General features: G+C 50.3%; 1 protein-coding gene across 17 annotated transcripts in view; it reads left to right on the top strand.

Annotated features, from left to right (window-relative positions):
- Window positions 1-24,118, top strand: part of KPNA1 (karyopherin subunit alpha 1) — a 260,914-nt gene that overhangs the window by 138,976 nt on the left and 97,820 nt on the right. For 15 of the 17 annotated variants that reach the window (XR_010598953.1, XR_010598950.1, XR_010598943.1 and 12 more), the window contains exons 4-5: window positions 2,620-2,719; window positions 12,171-12,265. The exons of the other annotated variants lie outside the window; for them this stretch is intronic. Coding sequence is in view for 9 of the 15 variants with exons in the window: in XM_065585990.1 (XP_065442062.1) it covers window positions 2,620-2,719; window positions 12,171-12,265 (195 nt within the window). In the remaining 6 variants the exon portion in view is untranslated. The remainder of the gene's footprint in view (window positions 1-2,619; window positions 2,720-12,170; window positions 12,266-24,118) is intronic. 17 annotated transcript variants of the gene reach the window in all.

A 24,118-nucleotide genomic window follows, 5' to 3' on the forward strand; every position in this document is an offset into this window, starting at 1 on the left:
TCAGGATGATAGTGTCATTGATAGAGATGTACTAGGTCATGGGTGGTAACTGACTATGTTAATAGATGTTAACTATGTCAGAGGGACAATATGTAATTTGTTTGTACTCAGAGGGAGTGTCTTTGGCCAGTTTAGAGGGCAGTGGGAAGTCCTGCCACTGACTGAGCTTCGTCCATTGTTACGGGCATACATATATTAGTGGTCCAGTACAGTCTTCAGGATACCAGTACCATGTTTTGTCGACAGTAAACCTGCCTGGGTGCCTTCGTACCTTAACAGATCTTGTGGTCATTGGGTGGTTCGCTTGAGGTCTGCTGTGCCAACTGTCTGCGCAGAGCTGGCACGGCACACAGGGACAGCACTCATGCAGCCAAACATCTAACCACATATGTGATTAAAAATCATGCTTCATTTAGTTTGGTACAGAACCCACTAGTCGCTAATATCATTGTGAAATGTGTGAACACATACAATGTAAGGAGTTATGTATGTCTACTGAAAATATGCTTTAAAGTCTGTATCAAGGCAGAGTTGACAAAAGATGTTTATTCACCTGTCTCTGTCAGCATGTAAGTTAAGCATTGTAGGCTAACACAATGGAGAATCATTTGCATATGAAGTCGTCAGGGGGTTGTGAAATCAACAGGGAGGCAGCATACTGGAAAATAAGCCAGGGTGTGTGTGGGGTGTTATCCTGATTCTGGGCACAGACAGTGAATTCTGAAGGATATATGGAGAATAAGGAAGATGCTCTCTCATCCCGCACTAAGTAGTAATCGGGCAGTGCGATTTACATTCATGAAAATGGGATTACAACTAGCCTTGGTTAAAATGATGCAGAGGACATTTGGGGTGAGATAAACTGCTTAAGACAGAAGGTTAGCCTGTTCAGCTTAGTCTCTAGAAATCGTGTTATGATTTTGTTGTATATGTAACCTTTTGTTTTCATTATTCTTACTCACTATTTCTTGAATCTTTGATAATAAACTTGTTTTCACTATAAATACATGTAAGTGTCTGATATTAAACTAGGGGCTGATCCTGAGTTGAATCATACAAGCTGGTGTGTTCACTGGCCCTTAGAAATGACAGACCTGGTTTTTCTGTGAATGTTCAGTGGATAAGGGGCTGGACACTACAGGGGAATGCTTCAAAGGGGCTCAGGGACTGGGGGTACACTACTGTTAACCTCAAAGGCAACGTAAGGGTTGGCATAGCCCAGAGGAGGGTGCTTGAGTGGCTCTCAGACTGGTAGTGTCGGGGAGCTGAAACACAGTTGAGCACAAGCAAGTCTTTCTCACGCTGTATACGGGGGGGCGGGGGCGCAGTATTAAGGTGACTCAGTCTTGGAACCCCGAGAAGAATCACTTTGATTTTCTAATTTTCACCAAAATCACTAGGGATCTGCCCATTGATGTTAAGAATGTTCTCTGACATTTTGGAATTCAGTGGTTGTAGTTTTCAAAAGTTATTGCATTACGTACAGAGAAATACCATTGAAATGAGTGTGCAGATTTGCTTTGCTCTGCCAAAAACTCATTAACGGAGTAACCTGGATGGCTCAGTGGATCCCTAATGAGATATAGAGACTCACATAGCTAGTTCTCTTAAAATTTATCCCAGGTCAGTAGTGATAGAAAGCTGTAACCATTTGTTTTAAAGCTTATGTGAAATGGACCTGGAGAAAAGCATGGGAGAGTGTTTCAGTCTAAATGGGACAGGTGCTAATTTTAAAAAGTACAATTGCAAATATCTCAAATTAGCATCCATGAAAATCTCAGAGAGAGAGAGGGGACACTTGAAATTTAACTCCCCTCTTCTCCTAAATTACCTATCTTGCAAAATATAGATCAGTAATTCTTCACTAATGGAAGTGGAAGTGCAGAGAAAGCTCAGGTATTTTTATCTGTTTCATCTATAACCCTCCTAGAGTAGGATTTGATGACTTGGTGGTCAGAAGATCTGAGCCCTTTCTACACTACTCCTTCCACCTGTGGACCTGCATGTGTGCTGAACTGTGCATCCTTTTTTTCCTGCTGTAGACAAAGTCTCCAGGTCAAAGTTGAAGGACACTGGTCAGAGTAGTGTAGGAAAGCTAGCACTGCTGCTGTGATGTTCATGCTCAGGAATTCAGTCATCAGGGTTGTCTGTCTTTCACCAGAACTAAAACCATTTATACTTTTTTAAAATTACAGGTTGTGTGAATTGAGGTGCTACAAAAGTGGCTTGAAGCAAACATAATGGACAGGTCTAGACAATAACTTATCCTAGCCACAAACACCCATCTATCAATAACTTTACTATTTCAATCCTCATCTTCCTTCTCCTGATAAGATACTGCCAGTTATATGGTGGTTTTGTGATGTGGAAAATGTCTGCTAATTTTGCTCATATACCTTAAAAAAAATTTGGATTCTAGAGATGAAAGGTTCACAAATTAGCACGCTACCATCTAAAGCCCTTTGAATGATCACACTAACAGTCAATAATATCACTCTTGTTGGCTAGCTTCTTACGTAGTAATAAACTCAATAGCACAGTTTGGCAAATGTTGTTCTAATCTTTTCCCTCTGAATTCAATCCAGAATTTACTAGTTTGCTTTCCCTATGTAATCCCAGAGTGCCGTCATCACCTCTGATATGATTGAGATGATTTTCTCCAATAGCCCAGAGCAGCAGCTCTCAGCCACTCAGAAATTCCGGAAGCTACTTTCAAAAGGTGAGTACTGAAGCTACTTAGAGTTGTAATGTTGGGGTGGGGGGGATATGTTTTATATTCCAGCTATTATAATAGAATCATAGAAGATTAGGGTTGGAAGAGACCTCACGAGTTCATCTAGTCCAACCCCCTGCTCAAAGCAGGACCACGCCCAACTAATGATCCCAGCCAGGGCTTTGTCGAGCCCGGCCTTAAAAACCTCTAAGGATGGAGATTCCACCATCCCCGTAGGGAACCCATTTCAGTGCTTCACCTAGTGAAATAGTTTTTCCTAATATCCAACCTAGGCCTCCCCCACTGCAACTTGAAACCATTGCTCCTTTTCTGTCATCTGCCACCACTGAGAACAGCCTAGTTCCATTCTCTTTGGAACGCCCCCCCTTCAGGTAGTTGAATGTTGCTATCAATTCCCCCCTCACTCACTCTTCTAGTAACGGGATAGTGAACTGTCTTTGTGACATGAAAGATATCTTAGCACCATACTCTTCAAACCCCTGCCAGTCTCACTACATATTCTAGCATCAGGGCAGTAATTCCTTCAGTGTGACAGGTTAAAGTATCTGTGGGTCTGACTGTTCCTGTCTTGGCTGCTGTCTCCTCTGGTTTGGACTCTATAATCCTCTCCCATCCTCCTTTTATTTCATTTGTTATGCTCATTTTTTACTACTTTAAAAGAGAGGTTTTTTTTTTATTATTTCTGGTTCCTCCTTGTGTGGCTTGCTCTGTTTCCTGGCATTACTGTTATGGATCCTCACTGTAACCAGTGTTGTGTGCTTTTTGGACACTAACCCACTTCAGGATCACAGTCAGCTTCATAGCTACTGATACCTCCACTTGAGTGGCTTCCCACCTCTGGGACTGCAGAGTCCCACAGGAAGTTGGGCTTTAAATCTTGTGCCTCTTATAAGGCTAAAATATTGATCAACTGGTATGCCTTTGACACTTGAATAGATCACTCCTTGAGGCGGAACTCCATCTGTGCAAGCTTTATCCTTTCAGCCAGAAGCAAAAGATATTCACTTCAAAGCACTCCTTAGTATACTTGCATTCCTCAGATCCAAATAGTTTAGATTATCTTGGGTTTCTTATGCTTTGAGGTTTATGGTACCCTGACTGAAGCAGAGGAATAGGGAGTATTGTCAAGAATGGATAGCCTTATCGTTCAACTTGTGGGTGTGCCACAGGCTTTCTTGTGTAATTTATGGTCAGATCCCTCAATCTGCGTCTTGAGTCCCCATCTGTAAAATAGGGATAATACTTCCCTACCCTGTGAGGGTAAATCATTCATTTATTATTGTGGTAGCACCTAGAAACTCTGATTAGGCCATTAGATTAGGCACATGTGACAGAACAATCCCTGACCCAAAGAGTTTATAATCTAAGATAGAGAACAAGTGAATAAAACAAAGAAATGGAGTTGAGGAGGCAAGGTAAAAAGTGAAACAATCACATTTAGTCACAATATTCACTAATGTTTGTGGGGACCTCAGCTATGATGGTTTTGGAGGCCATATGAATATCCTAGAATCATAGGTTTTTAGGAAAAACAACTGTTGTGATCTAGTCTGATTCCTTGTATAACATAGGCCATATAATTTCACTTTGTAATTTCTGTATTAAACTCAATGTCCTCTAGTTGAATTAGAGCCTGTCTTTTAGAAAGACATATTTTCTTGATTTTAAATATTTCAAATAGAGAATTGTAAATGGTTTCACTTAATCTGCACCTTATTTCCCATTTGAATTTGCCAAGCTTTAACGTTTAACCAGTGACTCTTGTTATGCCTTTGTCAGGTAGATTAAAGATCCCTCTACTCTCAGATATTTTCTCCTCAATTATAGTCCATGATGATATCACTTCTTACATTTCTTCAATAAACTAGGTAGTGGTCACTGATGGAGCTGTCTAAGAGATACCATAGGCAACGCAGGTTCTTCTTCGAGTGATTGCTCAGGTGTATTCCACTATAGGTGTGCGTGCTCGCCACGTGTACCGGTGCCGGAAGTTTTTCCCTTAGTAGTATCCATAGTGGGGGAGCACCGCTGCGACCCCTGGAGTGGCGACGATATATCGCGCCATAAAGGGGGCTGCGTGCTCCCCCCACCCTCAGTTCCTTCTTGCCGCCAGTGAAGGTAGTTGGAACTTGCTCCAGCGTTTATAGCCTTAGTGGTATCTAGTTCACTAGTTCTAGTTTCTTTGCTGGACTTTTCTTTCGTTGGTGTCTGGCTCGGAGCATGCCCCGTGGCCCAGGCTTCAAGTCGTATATGACTCTTGTCGCAACTCTATGCCCAGAAGCGATCCACACACTCAGTGTCTTCGCTGTCTGGGCGAGGCTCACATTAGTGAGCATTGTAAGATTTGCCACTCCTTCAAGCCTCAGACAAAGCGGGAGTGTGAGATCCGACTCCGCACTTTGCTAATGGAGTCAGCACTGGCCCTGGCACCGGCGCGTCGACCCGGCATCACGTCTTTGGTGCGCAGCGAGGCACCGTCGTCGACTTGGCACTGCTCTCCCAGTAAGAAGCAAGGGAAGACTCAGCGGCGCTGAGAGAAGGAGAGGGGTGAGGCCAGACCCGAGTTGGGCAGCCCACAATCCCCGTCGGGACAGAGACCTCCGACTCGTGCTGAGCGGAGTATTCTGGTCCTGTCCACGCGAGCCTCGCCTGAAGGTGTGCATGCCTTCGACGCCAGAGACAGTTCAGGCCGTGACATCCTAGCCCTTCCAGTGCCGGGAGCGCCGCTTCAGTCGGGCCCCCGGTCCCGTGGAAAGCCACCTTTGGGTGCCCATCAGCCCTCCCCAGAGGTATCGGAGGTCAAGGTACCTTCCAGGGTCGAGGTGCCGAGCAGAGGCCCGCGTCGTACGTCAACTCCGTGTGCCAGCTTTTCTGCGAGCGAGTCCCACTCCTCTGGTCTCGAGCGCTGTAGAGTAGGTGACAAGAAGTGACACCGTTCTTCCTTGAGTCAGTCTGAGAGGAACAGCTCCCGATGCCGTCGGCACCGGCGCTTGTATTCCAGCGCCCGCCGTCACAGAGGCCGTGCTCCGAGTCGGTCCCGAGAGTCCCTGGCACCGAGGCGCCGTGGCCACAGACGCCGCAGGGAATCCAGAGACAGCTCCTCAGACATCTGCCTCTCGACTTCATCCAGGTCGAAGTCTCGGGGCAGGAGCCGTCACGACAGAGACTGCTCCAGTCGTTCCTACGGCACTGTGCACTCCTCCAGGACTTTGGCGTTGGCACGCAGCCGTCTCTTCCTGGGCCGCACCGCACTGCAGGAGCAACCAGCTCTGCCTGCGCTCCAGGCGTCCCAGTTCCACGCCGTGCCCTGGCAAGGACAATGGTGCCAGTGGGTACCGTGGCCTCAGGCACCCTCACAGCTGGGACCTCGCTCCGTGGCGGGAGCCTCTCAAGACCGCCCTGTGTCGCCTCCCCGGGACCGGGATGGCGCCGCGGACGCCGAACAACCGGCACCGACCCCGGGACATGACCCGGACGTCGAGCTTACGATGCTGTTGGTGGCTGAGGGCACCGCACCATCTACCTCTTCGGCGCCGGGCGATTCAGTTGCGGCACCGCCTCCCTCTTCTCAAGAGGACTTCAGGGCGCACCAAGAGCTGCGGTGAGTGGCAGCAAATCTTGAGCTCCGGGCCGAGGAGATGGAGGAGCCCTCCGACACCTTGTTTAATGTCCTCGCCTCCTTGATACCGGGGTGGGTGGCCCTCCCATTCCATCAGGGGGTGGTCAACATGACCACTGGCCTCTGGCAGTCTCCGGCCTCTCTTGGCCCCATTTCCAAGAAGGCCGAAAGGAAGTATTTCGTCCCCGCAAGGGGTCACTAGTACCTATACACCCACCCGGCTCCGAACTCTTTGGTGGTAGTTGGTCCATCACCATGAGCGGAATGGCCAGCCTGCGCCGATACCAAAGGACAAGGACTTGATACCTTTGGGAAAAAGGTTTATTCGTCTGCCAGTTTCCAGCTCAGAGTGGCCAACCACCAGGCACTGCTGAGTTGTTATGAGTTTAATCTCTGGGGATCCCTCCGCAAGTTCGAACCCCTTCTTCAAGACAAGGACAAGAAGGAGTTCTGGGCTCTGGTTGAAGAGGGTGCGTCGGCGGCCAAAGCAGCTCTCCAGGCGGCTTCGGACGCAGCGGGGACAGCCGCTCGGTCAATGGCTTCGGTGGTCTCCATGCGAAGGGCATCGTGGCTCTCGCTTTCGGGGCTGTCCATGTAGTCCCAATCGATAATGCAGGACCTGCCGTTTGATGGCAAAGCGTTATTTGCGGACCAGACAGATACCCATCTGCATGGGATGAAGGACTCCTGCACCACCCTGCAGACACTGGGCCTCTATGTCCCACCTTCTAACGACAAGCCCAGGCCTCAAACCTCTGCTCCTCCGGCTTGGGGCAGATACGAAACCCCGCCTAAGCGGCAGAGAGACCAAAGGCGTCGGGCCCAACGCCAATCCCGTTCGGCCCCAAGGCCCGGGCCCTCGAAGGCCAAGAGGCCGGGGAAACGGCGTTTTTGACTTGTTGAGGGGGGTCACCAGGCCTTTTGCCAGTGTACCCCCCACCCCCCAGTTAATAAAGTTGCATTTAATCAACTGTTTATCGGTTTTCCGACTGCAGTGGTCCCGTATAATGTCGGACCAATGGGTCCTCAGCACCATCTCCCAAGGGTACAGATTGCAGTTTGTTTCAACCCCCCCCCAACCATCCCCCGTCCCGGGAGCTGTCCGGGGACCAGGAGCATACCCTCCTCCTCCGCCAGGAGGTAGACCGCCTCCTCTCCCTGGGAGCTGTGGAGAGAGTATCTTGGGAATTTCAGGGCAAGGGATTTTACTCCAGGTATTTCCTCATCCCGAAGGCGAAGGGCAGGCTTTGGCCCATACTCGACCTGTGGAATCTCAACCAGTTCCTGGTTCGTTGCAAATTCCGCATGGTGTCCCTGGCCTCTATTATTCCATCCCTAGACCAGGGGGATTGGTTTGCGGCACTGGATCTCCAGGATGCGTACTTCCACATCCACATTTTCGAGGGTCACCGGCATTTCCTCCATTTCCTGGTGGGTCAGGACCACTTCCAGTTTACGGTCCTCCCCTTTAGCCTCTCTACTGCCCCCAGAGTATTTAAAGTGTATGGCGGTGGTGGCGGCCCACCTCAGGAGAAAAGGGCTGTAGATCTTCCCCCTACCTCGACGACTGGCTGCTCAAGGGTCGATCTCTGTCTTTGGTGCAGCAGCAGATGAATTTCCTGCTGGACACCTGCGCAGCTCTAGGCCTACTGGTAAACGAGGAGAAATCCACGTTAATCCCAGCTCAGCGCATAAGGTTTATAGGGGCGCTGTTAGATTCCCGGGTGGCCACGGCCTCCCTCCCACGGGACAGATTCGAGACGCTCAGGGCTCTCAGCGCCTCGGTCACGGCCTTTCCGGTAACCATGGCACGGGTGTGCCTTCAAATCCTAGGCCACATGGCAGCATGCACTTATGTGGTGCGACATGCTAGGCTCCAGATGAGGCCCCTTCAGCTTTGTCTGGCCTCCTGGTACTCCCAGGCCAGGGACGGCCTGGACAAGGTCGTCACGGTGCCGCCAACGGTGGTGACAGACCTCCAATGGTGGTCCCTCCCAAGCAACATGCTCCGGGGTATCCCCTTCCAAGAGTCCCCTCCCTCACTAGATCTATTGTCCGATGCCTCGGACCTGGGTTGGGGAGCCCACGTGGGGGTTTTTGGGACCCAGGGTATGCGATCATCCGAGGAACTGACCCTGCACATAAATGTCAGGGTGCTCAGGGCCGTACGCCTGGCGTGCGTGGCCTTTTGCAACCACATACAGGGGAAGGTGGTCAGAGTCCTCGCAGACAACACGACCGCCATGTATTATGTCAACAAGTAGGGGGGCACGCGTTCCCGGGCTTGATGCCAAGAAGCCCAGCTCCTGTGGGAATTCTGTATAGCCCACGACATACTCCTGCGGGCCTTTTACCTGCCCAGCAAGAGCAACACGCTTGTGGACCACCTGAGCAGGGTGTTCTCCCAACATCATGAGTGGTCCCTGCACAAGGAGATGGCCAGGTGGATCTTCCTACTATGGGGCACTCCCCAGGTAGACCTGTTCGCCACCGCCCAGAATCGCTTGTACCTACGATTCTGCTTCAGGGCCGGAGAGGGTGATGGGGTGATATCGGACGCGTTCCTGATCCCATGGTCGGGGCCCCTGGTTTATGCCTTCCCGCCCTTCCTCGTAATTGGCAGGGTCCTACAGAAGGTGAAGTCAGACGGGGCGAGGGTTATCTTCATAGCCCCGGATTGGGCCCGTCAACATTGGTACGGGACCCTACTGCAACTCTTAGCGGCCCCCCCCTCACAGACTGCTGCTCCACCTGGACCTCCTCTCCCAGGAGGACGGTCGTCTCCTCCATCCCAACCTAGCCGCGCTCCACCTGACAGCGTGGCTGCTCCATGGTTAAATGAGGAAGGGAGGTGTTCTGAGGATGTGAGAAGGGTCCTGCTGGAAAGTAGGAAGCCCTCCACGCGTCGAACCTACCTGGCTAAGTGGTATAGATTCTCTGGGTGGGCGAGGGATAGAGGTTCTTCTCCCTCTTCCGCGTCTATCCAGCTTGTCCTCAATTACCTCCTGTCCCTTAGGACCCAAGGGCTGGCACCCTCCTCCATCAGGGTGCACTGGCGGCCATTTCGGCTTTCCATCCCCCGGTGCAGGGCCTGTCTGTGTTTTCACATCACATGACGGCCCGGTTTCTGAAAGGGTTAGATCGGGCATTCCCTTACGCCAGGCTCCCGGTCCCGCTCTGGGACCTGAACCTAGTGCTCTCCCGCCTCACAGGGCCTCCTTTTGAGCCATTAGCCACGTGTTTGTGGTCCCACTTGTCATGGAAGTTGGCGTTCTTAGTGACTATCACCTCAGCCTGTCGGGTTTCGGAGCTCAGGGCCCTGACCTCTGAGCCACCGTGTATGGTCTTCCATAAGGACAAGGTGCAGCTCCGCCCGCACCCTGCCTTTTTGACGAAGGTAGTCTCAGCTTTTCATATGGATCAGGACATTTTCCTCCCGGTCCTTTGCCCTAAGCCCCATTCCTCCAATGAGGAACTCTGCCTGCACATGTTAGACATGCGCAGAGCGCTGGCCTTCTACCTGGACAGAACCAGGCCATTTAGGAAGTCTTCCCAGCTGTTCAGTGCGTCGGCCGAGCGCACGAGGGGACGACCGGTGTCCACTCAGTGGATTTCCCGCTGGATCACCTCATGCATTCGCACCCGTTACGACCTGGCAGAGATTTCCCCGCCTCCTATTGTGAAGGCTCATTTGACGAGAGCCCAGGCCTTGTCAGCGGCCTATGTGGCTCATGTCCCTATTCAGGACATCTGTAGGGCTGCTACGTGGTCCTCTGTCCACACCTTTTCACTGCACTATGCAATAGTCTCCCAAACGAGGGATGATGCCGGGTTTGGTAGGGCGGTGCTCCGCCCGGGTAACCCTTAAAACTTAAACTTCTACCCGCCTCCATCAGGTATAGCTTGGAGTCACCTATAGTGGAATACACATGAGCAATCATTCGAAGAAGAAAGGACAGTTACCTGTTCCGTAACTGGCGTTCTTCGAGATGTGTTGCTCAGGCGTATTCCACGTCCCACCCTCCTTCCCCTCTGTCGGAGTTGTCTGGCAAGAAGGAACTGAGGGTGGGGAGAGCACGCAGTCCTCTTTATGGCGCGATATATCGTCGCCACTCCAGGGGTCGCAGTGGTGCTCCCCCACTACAGATACTGCTAAGGGAAAAACTGGCACCGGTGCACGTGGCGAGCATGCACACCTATAGTGGAATACACCTGAGCAACACATCTCGAAGAACGCCAGTTACGGAACAGGTAACTGTCCTTTTTGGGGATGTTTGTAACTGTTGTAAAAGTCTGAACTTGGCACATGAATTGAAGTTCTGGTTTTGATTATAGTTCTGTTGGTTTTCAGCATAGAGCAGGGGTGGGCAAACTTTTTGGCTTGAGGGCCACACCGGGGATCCAAAACTGTTTGGAGGGCAGGGTAGGGAAGGCTGTGCCTCCCCAAACAGCCTGGTCCCTGCCCTCTATCTGCCCCCTTCCACTTCCTGCCCCCTGACTGCCCCTCTCAGAACCCCTGACCCATCCAACATCCCTCCCCCTCTCCTTGTCCCCTGACTGCTCCCTCCTGGGAGAATCTAGAAATAAAGAATGTAGATCACCCTTAGAAGATGGAATCCTGGAATAAAGTGACAGTGAAAAGGACTTGGGGATAATGGTAGATAACCAGTTGAATATGAGCTCCGGATATGATACTTTATCTACGAGGGCAAACATGATCCTTGGATTTGTAAGAAGTAGAATGTCAAGTAGGAGTAGGGAAGTGTTATTACCTCTGTACGTGGCATTAGACTATTGCTATAGAATAGTCTGTCCGCTTCTGGTGTCAACACTTCAAAATGGATGTTGAAAAATTGGAAAAGATTCAGAAGGTGCTACAGGAATGATCTGAGATCTGGAATACCTGCCTTCTCATGAGAGACTTAAGAAACTTAATCTGTTTTAGTTTATCCAAGAGAAAGTTAAATGACTTGACTATGGGCTAAAAGTGCCTCATGGAGAAGAGATTTCTGATAGTAGATGGCTCTTTGTGCATTTTCTGCTAAATGAATGAGATCCAATGGTTGAAAACTAAAGCTAGATAAATTTAGTCTAAAAATAAGGTGCAATATTTCAAATTAGGGTGATCAACCATTGGAACAACTTTCTTATGGGTGAGGTGGATGCTTCATCACTTAGTCTTTTAATGAAAAGACCAGATATTTTCTAAAAGATAAACTAAAGGGCAAAAAGAAGTTATGGTCTTGACGCAGAAATTCCTGTGGGAGGTTTTATGGCCTGTATTATTCAGGAAGTCAGACTCAGTGATTGTAATGGTCCCTTGTGGCCTATAATCTATGACTATTAAATGAAGAGGAGATGGTTTGGGCTGTTTTATCCTCACAACAACAACAAATCTTTGGACCTAGGCGATGTTTGTGTGGCTCAAACATGCTGCTTTCTGGAAAATTGTAAGACAGCTGCTCCACATGCACATGTGTCAGAGGCCGTAGTCTTTCTTTTTCATAAATGAGCCTGTTGGTTTTATGAATTGGCTTCTTTTCCTGTGTGTGTGTGTGTGTGTGTCTGTCTGTCTGTCTGTATGTATGTATGTATGTATGTTTTCTCCCCAACCCATCCCCAGAATCATGGTGCTGGAATCCACTTTCTATGGCAGATGTAAATCCCTGTCCTTGATATGGGCAAAGTAATGTTGGTGTAAAATGTAATTTTCTTTGACAAAGAGATAAATTAACATAATGGGATTTTGGTGTAGTCACTTGGGAATTTCTATGCAAAGAGATTCTTGTATCTAATTTCACATTCTATTTTAAACAGAGCCTAATCCACCAATAGATGAAGTGATCAGCACACCAGGAGTGGTGGCCAGGTTTGTGGAGTTCCTCAAACGAAAAGAAAATTGTACATTACAGGTGCACAATATTTCTCCCCCCACCCCCTATTTTATGAATGGAATTGGTGATCATGAAAATTAATGTTGGGATGTTAGTAGCTAAAAGCAGGTACACATTAAGCAATCCACCACCTTCCTCCCAGGCTATGACAATGAAACTGAATCTTAACTCAAAGGACTCCTGCGATTTCAGCTTTAGGCCTCGGAGAAGAGGCTGAGTATGTCAGGTCATAGTATGGTGGCTAGGATGGGACCACCACATTGACTTTCTTCTGTATCAGAAGCAGGATTTGAATGCCAGCCTGGAAAGGTGAAATACCAGTGAACTATCCCACATTGTCTTGTTTCTCCTTTGTGTGATTGCACATGTCCATTCCACTTCAGGTATGTGCATGCCCAATGCACCAGAGTTTCTTTGGTATGACCTGCCAAGGTGACGCATGCATCTTCTGCTGCCTCGTGTTGCTCCATAATCGTATACAGTGCGGAGCCACCCTAGGTCCCTCTGATTTCCTTCTTACCACTTGTGATCAGTAGTTGGAGCATGTCAGCTTGCCTCTGCAAGATTTCATCCCTTACAAGGAATGTCTTATCCTTCTGTAAATAGTTAATGGTACTTGTTTGATAGTTAGAAAAATAACAAATGAAATTTGTATTAATTTTTCTTTTCCTTTGGTATTGGTTCACTATTGTTATGGGGTGCCAGAGCCCAGTACCAAGATATGGCTTGGTCTCCAGTGTTTAAACCTTGTGCTGGCTGCAAAAAATTGAAGCTGGTGAGTGACCCTCATTTAGAGACTGCTGCCAAATTTGCAGAGACTTTAAGCCTTGGATGAACAAAAACAGAGGCAAGATTACACCACATCTTTATGAAGGCCTCCCTGCATCAGCCTTCTGAGTCTTCCCTCTTGGGGCTTGCACTGAGTACTTCAGCATAAGTTGAGAATTGCTCCACTGGACATTGCCTTGGAATGCCTGCACCAATCCCCTTCCCTGGTGACAAAGAAGAAGCACAAGAGGTTGGAATAACCCAAGGAGCTGAGACTTAGCTCCACTAAATGATTGAAGTCCCTGGTAAGTACTCAGGAGGACAGGGAGTTATGTCCTCTGGCAAGAGATGCTCTCTGGTACCAATCTCTTTGAATACTTCTGTGCAACAACATCAGCAGCAAGAAAACCTCTTGGTACCGATGATACTGGAGGCCTACGCAGCAGCGCAAGATCTACTCTGCCTTTCAGTACCAGACTACCCCGTGGTACAGGAGATACTTTGGTACCAGGTGAGCTATCTTCAGGACCTGGGGATGGACTTACCTCAGGCTTGTGGTCAGTCCTTGGTACATTGAGCATCCAATGTTTTCTCAACCGGTGCTGTTTAGGAGTGAACCTACCCTGGTACTGATATCCCTGTTACTGCTATATCAGGAATGGCACCTATAGACTTTGGCACTGCTTGATTTAGTACACTACCATGGTCAGCTGACTCAGGGTCGTCCTCAGAGTCGGAGTTAAATTCTTGTGCCTTTCCCTTCTGAGATAGACGATGACACTCCCCTTTTCATTGAGGGAGTTTCGTTACTGGTGCCTATTGCATGTCCCAAGACAGTCTAGATTAGGGGAACCTTGGAGCACTCATGGCTGTGGTCCTGTGCCATACCCATAGCCCTATTGGAACCCTTGGGGCATGCCTCCTGCTTCCAGATCTTCCCTTTTTAGATCTACTGCCAGGCGGCATGCTAACTCACGTGATGAGGTCCAGGAGTATGTCTTCAGTACTGAGCAAAACACTGTAAGCCTCTGAGCTATGAAACATCCACTCGCTAGGATGCAGGAGGATCAATCTAAGCCTCCTTTGCATTTCTCTTTGTCATTGCCTGATTGTTGCTCCTGGAGATACATCACTAGTGTAAGATGACTACAGGGCTTAGTGAGACCTTTTAAAGAGAGTAGCTACATCTCTTGATATCCCTGTTGAGGTAGTCCAGGAGAGTCCTCATGGACTTGTGGACATTCTGGAGTTAGCAGGGCATTCTAGAGTCTCTCTCCCGATCAACGAGGCCATCCTAGAGCCTATAAGATCCTTGTGGCATATGCCATCCTTGCTGCCTCCAACAGTCAAGAGAACAAAAAGAAGGTACTATGTCCTTTCTCAAGACTATGAGCATCCCGCGTCAGGTTCCTTGGTGTCTTGGCAGTAAATGAGTGTGTCAGGGTTGTCCTTCTTCTACCCCAAAGGACAAAGATGCAAAGAAATTTGACATTTTTGGTAGGAAAATATATTCCATGTCTGGTCTACAATTTCACATTGCTAACCAACAAGCACTGTTGGCCAGATATGACTTCTCTGTCTAGGATAATATGCGGCAGTTCTTAGATAAGTTGTCAAAAGATGCGAGACAAGAATTCCAGGCTCTGTTAGACTAAGGGCAAGCTGGTGGCTCGGACCTCTCTGCAAGCATCCTTAGACAGGGCAGATTTAGTGGCTAAAAGCCATGGCATCTGCAGTATCTATGCACAGATATTTATGGCTTCAGTCCTTGGGTTTTCCACAGGAGGTCCAGCAGAGGATACAGGCTTTCCCCTCTGAAGGTCCTACATTCTTGTAGAAGCTAGATGAGATGCTCCACAGTCTTAAAATTTGAGGACCGCATTGAAATTATTGAGAATTTACATACCATTCCTTAAAAGAAAGCATTTCCACCCTTCGTTTCTACATAGATACCTGCCTTTCCCACTGAGACCGCCTGTCCAATCTAGCAAACAAAGAAAGAACCACGGGAGAAGACCAATCCCTTATCAGTTTTCTTCCTCGGCAGATTCTTCCAGACAAACTGTCTGTTGAATGGTCTTGTCAAGCACAGAGTACCAGATCACATCATTCAAGTTTCTCCTTTCTCTTATTTTTTCCAGCAGGGTTTCCTGTTTCCTATTTGCTTGCTCCCATATTACCACAGATGCTGGGTCCTAAGTAGTGAGGAATGGGGATACACCTGGCAGTATATTTCCATCTCTTCCTCCCTGACCCGTCCCTCTTTAGGGACCATTGTCATGAGGGTGTCCTCCTCTGAGAAATGCAGTCTCTTCTCTGTTGGGAGCTCTAGAAGAGGTTATCACCCTCCCCCCACTGAGGGAAGAGTTTTTAATCATATTACTTCCTGATTCCAAAGGCAAAAAACGGTCTCAGGCCGTCCTCCATGGGAAGTTTGAACAAATATATAAAGGAAATAAGGTTTTGCATGGTTGCCCTGGCCACCATCATCCCCTCCTGGGATCCTGGTGACTGGTACGCTGCCCTTGACTTGAAGGACTCATATTTCTATGTGGCAATCCATCCAAGCCTCCAGAAATTCCTAAGACTTTTGGTCAACAACATCTATTATGAGTTTACAGTTCTACGCTTTGACCTGTCTGCTGCCCCGCAAGTATTTACAAAATGCACAGCAGTGGTTGCAGGATTCCTAAGGAAACAAGGTGTGCAAATATTTCCTCACCTACATAACTGGCTGTTATGAGATCTATCCAGGGTCTGTTGATTAATTAGGACTAGTCAGTCTTCTTCCAGTTCAGAGAACGAATTATAGGAGCAATCTTGGATTCTGCAGTAGCCAGGGCATTCCTGACAATGTTAAACATTTCCATAGATCTAAAAGCTCATCTGTTTACAACAGTAAAAAATTGCCTCAGTCTACTGGGACACATGACCTCCTGCATGTACGTGGTTCAACATGCCAGACTTCATCTCGAAGTTGCCAGGCTGGTTAAAGTCAGTTTGAGCTTGTCATGCAGTGACAATACCTGCAGGAGTACTCGCTCTCCATCTGATGGCCTGGATGCTCCATGGATAAGGCAGAGAGTTCAGGGAATGTACAAAACACCTTCTACTAGAATAAACTTATATGTTGAAATGATTCTCCTTATGGTCAAAACAGAAGGGTGTTTCAGCAGTCCTGGCCTCTAGCCAACATGTTTTGGACTGTTTTTTTTTCCCACCTGAAACAACAAGGCCTATTGATTAGTTTAATCAGAATTCACCTGGCAGCTATTTTTACTTCCCACCTCCAATTGCAGGCTGTTCAGTATTTTCTGATTCTGCCAGTCTGATTCTTAAAGGGTCTGGTTAGGTTATATCCCCAAGTCATAGATCCCATTTCTTCCTGGGACTTAAATGTGGTGCTAAGTCAGTTGATGCGTCCTCCCTTTGAACCCGTGGCTATTTGCTATTTGCTGCATCTCTCTATGAAAGTAGCATTTTTTGGCAGCTATTACCACTGTGGAAAGAGTGGTGGAGTTACGAGCTTTGATAGCTGAAACTCTTTGCACAGATTTTTATAAGGAAAAGTTAGTTCTTCTTCGAGTGCTTGCTCATATCGATTCCAATTAGGTGTGCGCGCGCCGCATGCACGATCGTCGGAGAATTTTCTACCCTAGCAACACCGGCGGGTCGGCTGTGGAGCCCCCTAGAGTGGCGCCTTCATGGCGCTGAATATATACCCCAGCTGACCCGGCGCCCCCTCAGTTCCTTCTTACCGCCCCTGACGGTCGTTGGAACTGTGGAGCGCGGCATAGCTGTTCTCCACTCTCCCTAGCTTATTCCGTTTATTGATAGTTATAGTTATAGTTCTAGTTGTATATAGTTAGATAGTTGTTTATTCACTTTGTTAATAGTTGTTATATAGTTAAAGGGGATTAAGGGGGTTGTCTCCCCCTTTTTCCCCCGGCGCGTGGCCGGGCTCATGCCCAAGGCTCCCGGCTTCAAACAGTGCGCGTCCTGCGCTAAGCCTATGCCAACAAGTGACCCGCACGACTCGTGTCTGAAGTGCCTGGGGGAGTCCCATCAGACAGATAAGTGCAAGATCTGTAAGGCCTTCAGACCGAGGACCAAGAAGGAGCGGGACTTTCGGCTTCGGCAACTCCTTATGGAGGCGGCACTTAGCCCGGACGCTCCATCGGCGCGTCAAGCCCCGGCACCTAGCGCCTCGGTGCGCAGTGCCCCGGCGGCACCGACCATTCCGACCACGCGAGTGGCGTCGGACAAGTCTCCACGGCACCGGACCCCGTCGGCACCGCACTCACAGCAAGTGCCTCGGCGCCGTTCATCATCCCCGGGACATAAAAAATCCCATAAGACGGGGACTGCCGTACTGAAGACGCCGGCTCCCCCGGTGCCGGGGGTAGAGCCGCGTCCGCCTGTGGAGCACCAAAAACAGGTGCCTCCAGCACCGTCGACTCCGGCTCCGAGGCCGTTGAGTCCGGTGCAGACAGGGTCACCACCGCGACCGGCGGTGATACAGTGCCTCCCGTCGACCCCAGAGACCTTCGTGACGGCGAGAGACTTGATCGCTCTCACGGAGACGGCACCGCCCCAACCACCGGCAACGTCGGCACCGTTGACTCATCCGGTCCAGTCCAGGGGGAAACCTGCCTTGATGCGCCCTCCATCGCAGGGGCTGGAACCACGGCACCGGTCCAGGTCCCGAAGCAGGTCCCCACGCCGCTCGCAGTCCCGGCGCCGGATATCACCTCGGCACCGGTCGTACTCGCGGCTAAGATCATCGTCGCGGCACCACTCTACGTCCCGGCACCGCTATGATCGTCGGCACCGGTCGACATCGAGACGTAGTTCTCGGCACCGCTACAATCGACGCTCGACGTCGAGAGGCCGCTCCCGGCACCGGGCCTACTCAAGATCACATTCCAGGTCCAGGTCGGACTCTCGGCACCGACGCGGTCATCCTGCACCGATCCCGATCTCGGCACCGTTCGCCGGCACCGCATAGGGACCGTTCATCTCTAGACCGGCACCGTACCTTCCGGAGCTCGTCTCGGCGCGGTCGGCACCGCCATGGCCATCTAGATCAGTGTCCCGCTCCTCCGATGGGGCATCGAGATCGGCATACCCCCCTCAGGGGCAGGCCGATGATCCGGACATGGGCCACTGGCAGGAGGTAGCGGAGGATCCCGCTCAGGGACCTTCGCACTGGTCGTTTTGGACCCCGTGGGCGTACCACCAAGCACAAGGGGCTCCACCACCATCAGCCTCTCGCTCGGTGCACTCTGAGCGAAGGGCCCCAGAGTCCACCATCTCTCGCCCTCCTCCAGGGGGCATGGAGGCTTCCGTGCCCGCACCACCTGACGTCCTGGCCCCAGGGGCAGGTGATGCTCAGCTCCAAGGCTCATTGGACCAGGTCCCGCCCTAGGATCCCTTGCCACCTGAGGCAGTGGCGGGCACAACGAGCACAGGTCCACCCCCGATAGATCTCCGGGCACACCAGGACCTATTACGTAGGGTGGCACGTAATATGGACCTTCAGGCAGAGGAGATAGTGGAGGTGCAAGACCCCATTGTGAACATCCTCTCTGCGGATGCCCCATCCAGAGTGGCGTTGCCCCTGATCCGCACGATCCAGGCTAACGCCACTACGATATGGCAAACTCCTGCCTCTATCCCACCCACAGCCAGAGGGGTGGAAAGAAAGTACTTTGTCCCCTCAAAGGACTATGAGTACTTGTATACTCATCCCCAGCCGTGTTCACTGGTGGTGTCATCAGTGAATGCAAGGGAGCGCCACGGTCAACAGGCCACAGCGCCCAAATCGAAGGAGGCTAAGCGCCTCGATTTGTTTGGCCGTAAAGTTTATTCAGCCGGAGGGCTGCAACTTAGAGCGGCTAACCAGCAGGCGCTCCTGAGCCGCTATAACTTTAATTCCTGGAACTCTATGGGGAAGTTCAAGGAATTGGTTCCCCAAGACTCCAGGGAGGAGTTTGGGGCCTTGGTAGAGGAGGGTAAGAAGGTGGCTCGGACCTCCTTGCAGGCCTCCTTGGACATAGCAGACTCGGCTGCGAGAACCCTGGCTTCAGGTATCGCTATGCGGAGGATCTCCTGGCTTCAGGTTTCGGGTTTGCCTCCGGAGCTGCAGCAAACCCTACAGGATCTGCCCTTTGAGGGACACGGATTGTTCTCGGACAAGACGGACTCTCGTCTGCAGAGCCTCAAGGACTCGAGAACAATCATGCGCTCCCTGGGGATGCATGTTGCGGGTCCCCAGCGCAGACCATTTAGGCCCCAGCCTCAACGTTTCTACCCCCCTCCACCTCGTCAGAGACAGGACTCTGCCAGAAGGCGGGGGCGAGGTGGTAGGAGAAGGTGGACTGGCCCTCAACCCGGTCAGAACCAGGGGCCCCCAAGGCCACCTTCAGGCCCCAGGCAGAACTTTTGAAGGTGCGGTCGAGGACGGCGCCCCAGTCATCCCCCAGGATCCAGCCCCCTCCTTTCGGGATCGCCTTTCTCATTTCCACCGTGCTTGGTCCCTTATAACCTCGGACCGTTGGGTCCTTCGCACGGTAGAGAGAGGATACGCTATCCAGTTTTCTTCATTCCCCCCCTCCCACCCCCCCTCCCCGTCCCTCTTCAGGGACCCTTCTCACGAGCAACTTCTTATACAGGAGGTTTCCACGCTCCTATTGACGGGGGCCATAGAGGAGGTTCCATTAGAGTTAAGGGGCAGGGGATTTTATTCCCGCTACTTCCTGATCCCCAAGTCCAAAGGGGGTCTGCGACCCATCTTGGACTTGCGCGGACTCAACAAATTCGTAGTAAAGTTGAAGTTCCGCATGGTCTCTTTGGGGGCCATTATCCCTTCCCTCGATCCTGGAGACTGGTTCGCCGCCCTCGACATGAAAGACGCATACTTTCATATTGCAATTTACCCGCCTCACAGACGCTTCCTGCGATTCGTGGTAAGCAAGGTGCACTACCAATTTGCAGTCCTTCCCTTCGGCCTATCCTCGGCCCCAAGAGTGTTCACGAAATGTATGGCTGTCGTGGCAGCATACCTTCGTCGGCAAGGGATACAGGTGTTCCCGTACCTAGACGACTGGCTGGTACGCGGTCGCACCAAAGAGCAAGTTCGAGCTCACGTTCACATAATAGTGCACACATTCAACGAGTTGGGCATCCTACTCAACAAGGACAAATCCACTTTAGAACCTACCCAGAGAATAGAATTCATCGGCGCAGTCCTAGACTCCAGACGTGCACAAGCCATCCTGCCAGACAACCGCTTTTGTACCATCACGAGCCTTATTCAAGGGCTCAGGGCCTTCCCAACTACCACGGTGAGGTCGTGCCTCACCCTACTGGGTCACATGGCTTCCTGCACGTACGTAACCAGGCATGCCAGACTTCGGCTTCGCCCACTCCAGACCTGGGTGTCATCGATATACCGCCCACATCGGGACAGCCTGAACATGGTGGTCACGGTCCCGAACTCGGTCCTGACCTCCCTCACCTGGTGGCTAGATCACAATGTGGTTTGCGAGGGGATGCCATTTCACGCCCCACAACCCTCTCTGCACCTGGTCACAGACGCTTCATCTCTGGGTTGGGGCGCCCATCCCAACGAACACCATACCCAGGGCCTGTGGACTGCACCCCAGCTAGCTCTGCAAATCAATGTTCGGGAACTGATGGCGGTGCGCCTGGCGTGCCAGGCATTTCTCAATCTCCTACGTGGCCGCTGTGTGTTAGTTCTCATCGACAACACCACGGCCATGTTTTACATCAACAAGCAAGGAGGAGCACGTTCGTCAATTCTATGCCAAGAGGCCATTCGCCTGTGGGACTTCTGCATCGCCCACTCAATCCATCTCACGGCATCATTCCTCCCTGGAGTCCAGAACACTTTAGCGGACCGACTCAGCAGGTCCTTTCAGACGCACGAGTGGTCTATCCGTCCGGACATCATACATTCCGTCTTCCAGAAGTGGGGGTTTCCCCAGATAGACCTGTTTGCATCTCGAGATAACAGAAAGTGCCACGTGTTCTGCTCCCTGCAAGGTCGAGCTCCGGGCTCCCTCTCGGATGCGTTTCTCCTTCCCTGGAAAGACCACCTGTTTTATGCCTTCCCTCCGTTTCCTCTGGTCCACAAGGTACTGCTCAAATTGCGCAGAGACCAGGCACAGGTAATTCTGGTCGCTCCAGCGTGGCCGAGACAACATTGGTACACCACACTGTTGGAACTCTCGGTTCAGACACCGATCCCGCTTCCATTATGTCCAGATCTCATCTCTCAGGACCACGGCCGGCTGCGTCACCCCGACCTGCAATCTCTTCACCTCACGGCGTGGCTGCTCCATGGTTCACCCAGGCAGAGCAACAATGCTCACTCTCGGTCCAACAGATTCTGTTGAGCAGTAGGAAGCCCTCAACACGAGCCACGTACTTGGCCAAGTGGAAGCGGTTCTCCTGTTGGTGCGAACAACGAGCCACGTCCCCGTTACAGGCACCTATTCCTCTCATATTGGAATATCTCCTCTCCCTAAAACAGCAGGGGTTGGCGATATCTTCAATTAGAGTTCACCTGGCCGCTATATCAGCCTTTCACCCAGGGGAACTCGCGTCCTCGGTATTCTCTAACCCGATGGTCGTTAGATTCCTCATGGGCTTAGACCGGATGTACCCACAACAACGTCAGCCCGTTCCGACGTGGGACCTCAACCTGGTTCTCTCCAAGCTCACAGGTCCTCCATTCGAGCCACTGGCCACCTGTTCACTTCTGTACCTATCCTGGAAGACAGCCTTCCTTGTAGCCATCACCTCAGCAAGACGCGTTTCTGAACTCAGGGCGCTTACATCCGAGCCCCCTTACACAGTTTTCCACAAGGATAAAGTGCAGCTTCGTCCACATCCTGCCTTTCTCCCTAAGGTGGTTTCTCCATTTCATATCAATCAGGATATATTTCTCCCGGTCTTTCATCCTAAACCACATGCTACTCGCCAGGATCAACGTTTGCATTCTCTGGACGTACGCAGGGCCCTGGCTTTCTATATTGACCGCACAAGGCACTTTAGAAAAACGACGCAACTCTTCGTTGCAGTGGCCGACCGAATGAAAGGCTTACCGGTCTCCTCACAACGCCTATCCTCCTGGATTACGTCTTGCATCCGGACTTGCTATGACCTGGCAGGTGTCTCAACACCGCACCTCACCGCTCACTCCACGAGGGCCCAAGCTTCCTCGACTGCTTTCCTGGCGCAAGTTCCGATCCAGGACATTTGTAGAGCGGCGGTTTGGTCATCAGTCCACACGTTTACAGCTCACTATGCACTAGTGCAGCAGTCCAGGGACGATGCTGCATTCGGATCAGCGGTTTTGCACACAGCAATGTCTCACTCCGACCCCACCACCTAAGTTGGGCTTGGGAGTCACCTAATTGGAATCGATATGAGCAAGCACTCGAAGAAGAAAAGACGGTTACTCACCGTTGTAACTGTTGTTCTTCGAGATGTGTTGCTCATATCCATTCCAAACCCGCCCCCCTTCCCCACTGTCGGAGTAGCCGGCAAGAAGGAACTGAGGGGGCGCCGGGTCGGCTGGGGTATATATTCAGCGCCATGAAGGCGCCACTCTAGGGGGCTCCACAGCCGACCCGCCGGTGTTGCTAGGGTAGAAAATTCTCCGACGATCGTGCACGCGGCGCGCGCACACCTAATTGGAATGGATATGAGCAACACATCTCGAAGAACAACAGTTACAACGGTGAGTAACCGTCTTTTTCAGCCACATCTGAAATTCCTGACTGAAGTAATATCGTAATTCCACCTCAATCAAGCCATATATTTACCAGCTTTCTTTCCTAAGTCCTATTTTCATAAGGATGAGGAGAGACTGCATACCTTGGGTGCTAGAAGGGCGTTGGCTTTTTACTTAGAATGAGGTCTTTCAGATCTTCATCACAGTTGTTTGTCCGTTGCAGACAAGATGAAAGGCTTTACAGTCTCAATGCAGAGGATTTCATCCTGCATTATGTATGTGCATTGACATTGCTGATATACTCTCTCCAAGCAGAGTGGTAGTGCCCACTACAAAATCTCAGGCAGCTTCTGGAGCTTTTTTGGCTCAAGTGCCTATAGCAGATATTTGTAGAGTTGCAACTTGGTCATCGGTACCTACCTTTACAACTCATTATGCTATATCTCAGCAGTCCAGAGATGTTGCCAAGTTCAGATGAGTAGTTCTTCAGTCCTCGTTCAGGTAGACTTTGAAACCTACCTCTGGATTGAACTATTTATGAGTCACCTGAAGTGGAATGGCATGTGCAATCACATGAAGAAGACAATACGGTTACTGACCTGTTCTGTAGCTGTTGTTCTTCGAGATGTTGCACATGTCCATTCCATGACCTACCCTCTCACCTCTATATCAGTGTCTGTCCGATAAGAAGGAACTGGGGAGACAGGGTCTGTGGTGGCTCCACCTATTATACCATTGTGTAGCAGTATGAGGCAGCAGAGAGTGCATACGCCACTCCGACAGGTATCACTGATTGAAAAATCTCTGTCTCTGGTGTACTGGGTGTGTGCACACCTGAAATGAAATGGACATGGGCAACACATCTCGAAGATCAACAGTTACAGAGCAGGTTAGTAACTGTTCTTATGCCAATCCAGAATGAAAACTTTAGACCTGAATATAGATAACTTCCAAGGTGACAAAGGTAGGAAATCTGTAACTTTTCTTGAGTTGTTTTTGGAAATGTGATTATGGTTTAGAATAGAAGTTAATCTCCTTGTCACAAGCCTATCCCTTGGGAATGCCTTTCACTTTTACTCTGGTTCATTGTAGCTGGAATTTTTTCCTGGCCAGTAGAAAATAGAGGGAAAGGAAGGAAATCTGGCCTAACCATACCAAATCTACACAGATTAATGGTAGTTTAATTTAATAAAATAAGTGGGTTAGAATAAATGTTCTTTCAAAATTCATAAAATAACAGGTACTTTTTCAGTGCAGTGTGCAGGTTAAACGCTGTCTTATAGAGTTCTTCAGTACAGGCCAGGGTTTCTTTCCTCTGTAATAGAAGGGTGTGATAAATT

Source organism: Chrysemys picta, chromosome 1 (assembly GCF_011386835.1).
Source record: "Chrysemys picta bellii isolate R12L10 chromosome 1, ASM1138683v2, whole genome shotgun sequence".
Taxonomy (NCBI): domain Eukaryota; kingdom Metazoa; phylum Chordata; order Testudines; family Emydidae; genus Chrysemys; species Chrysemys picta.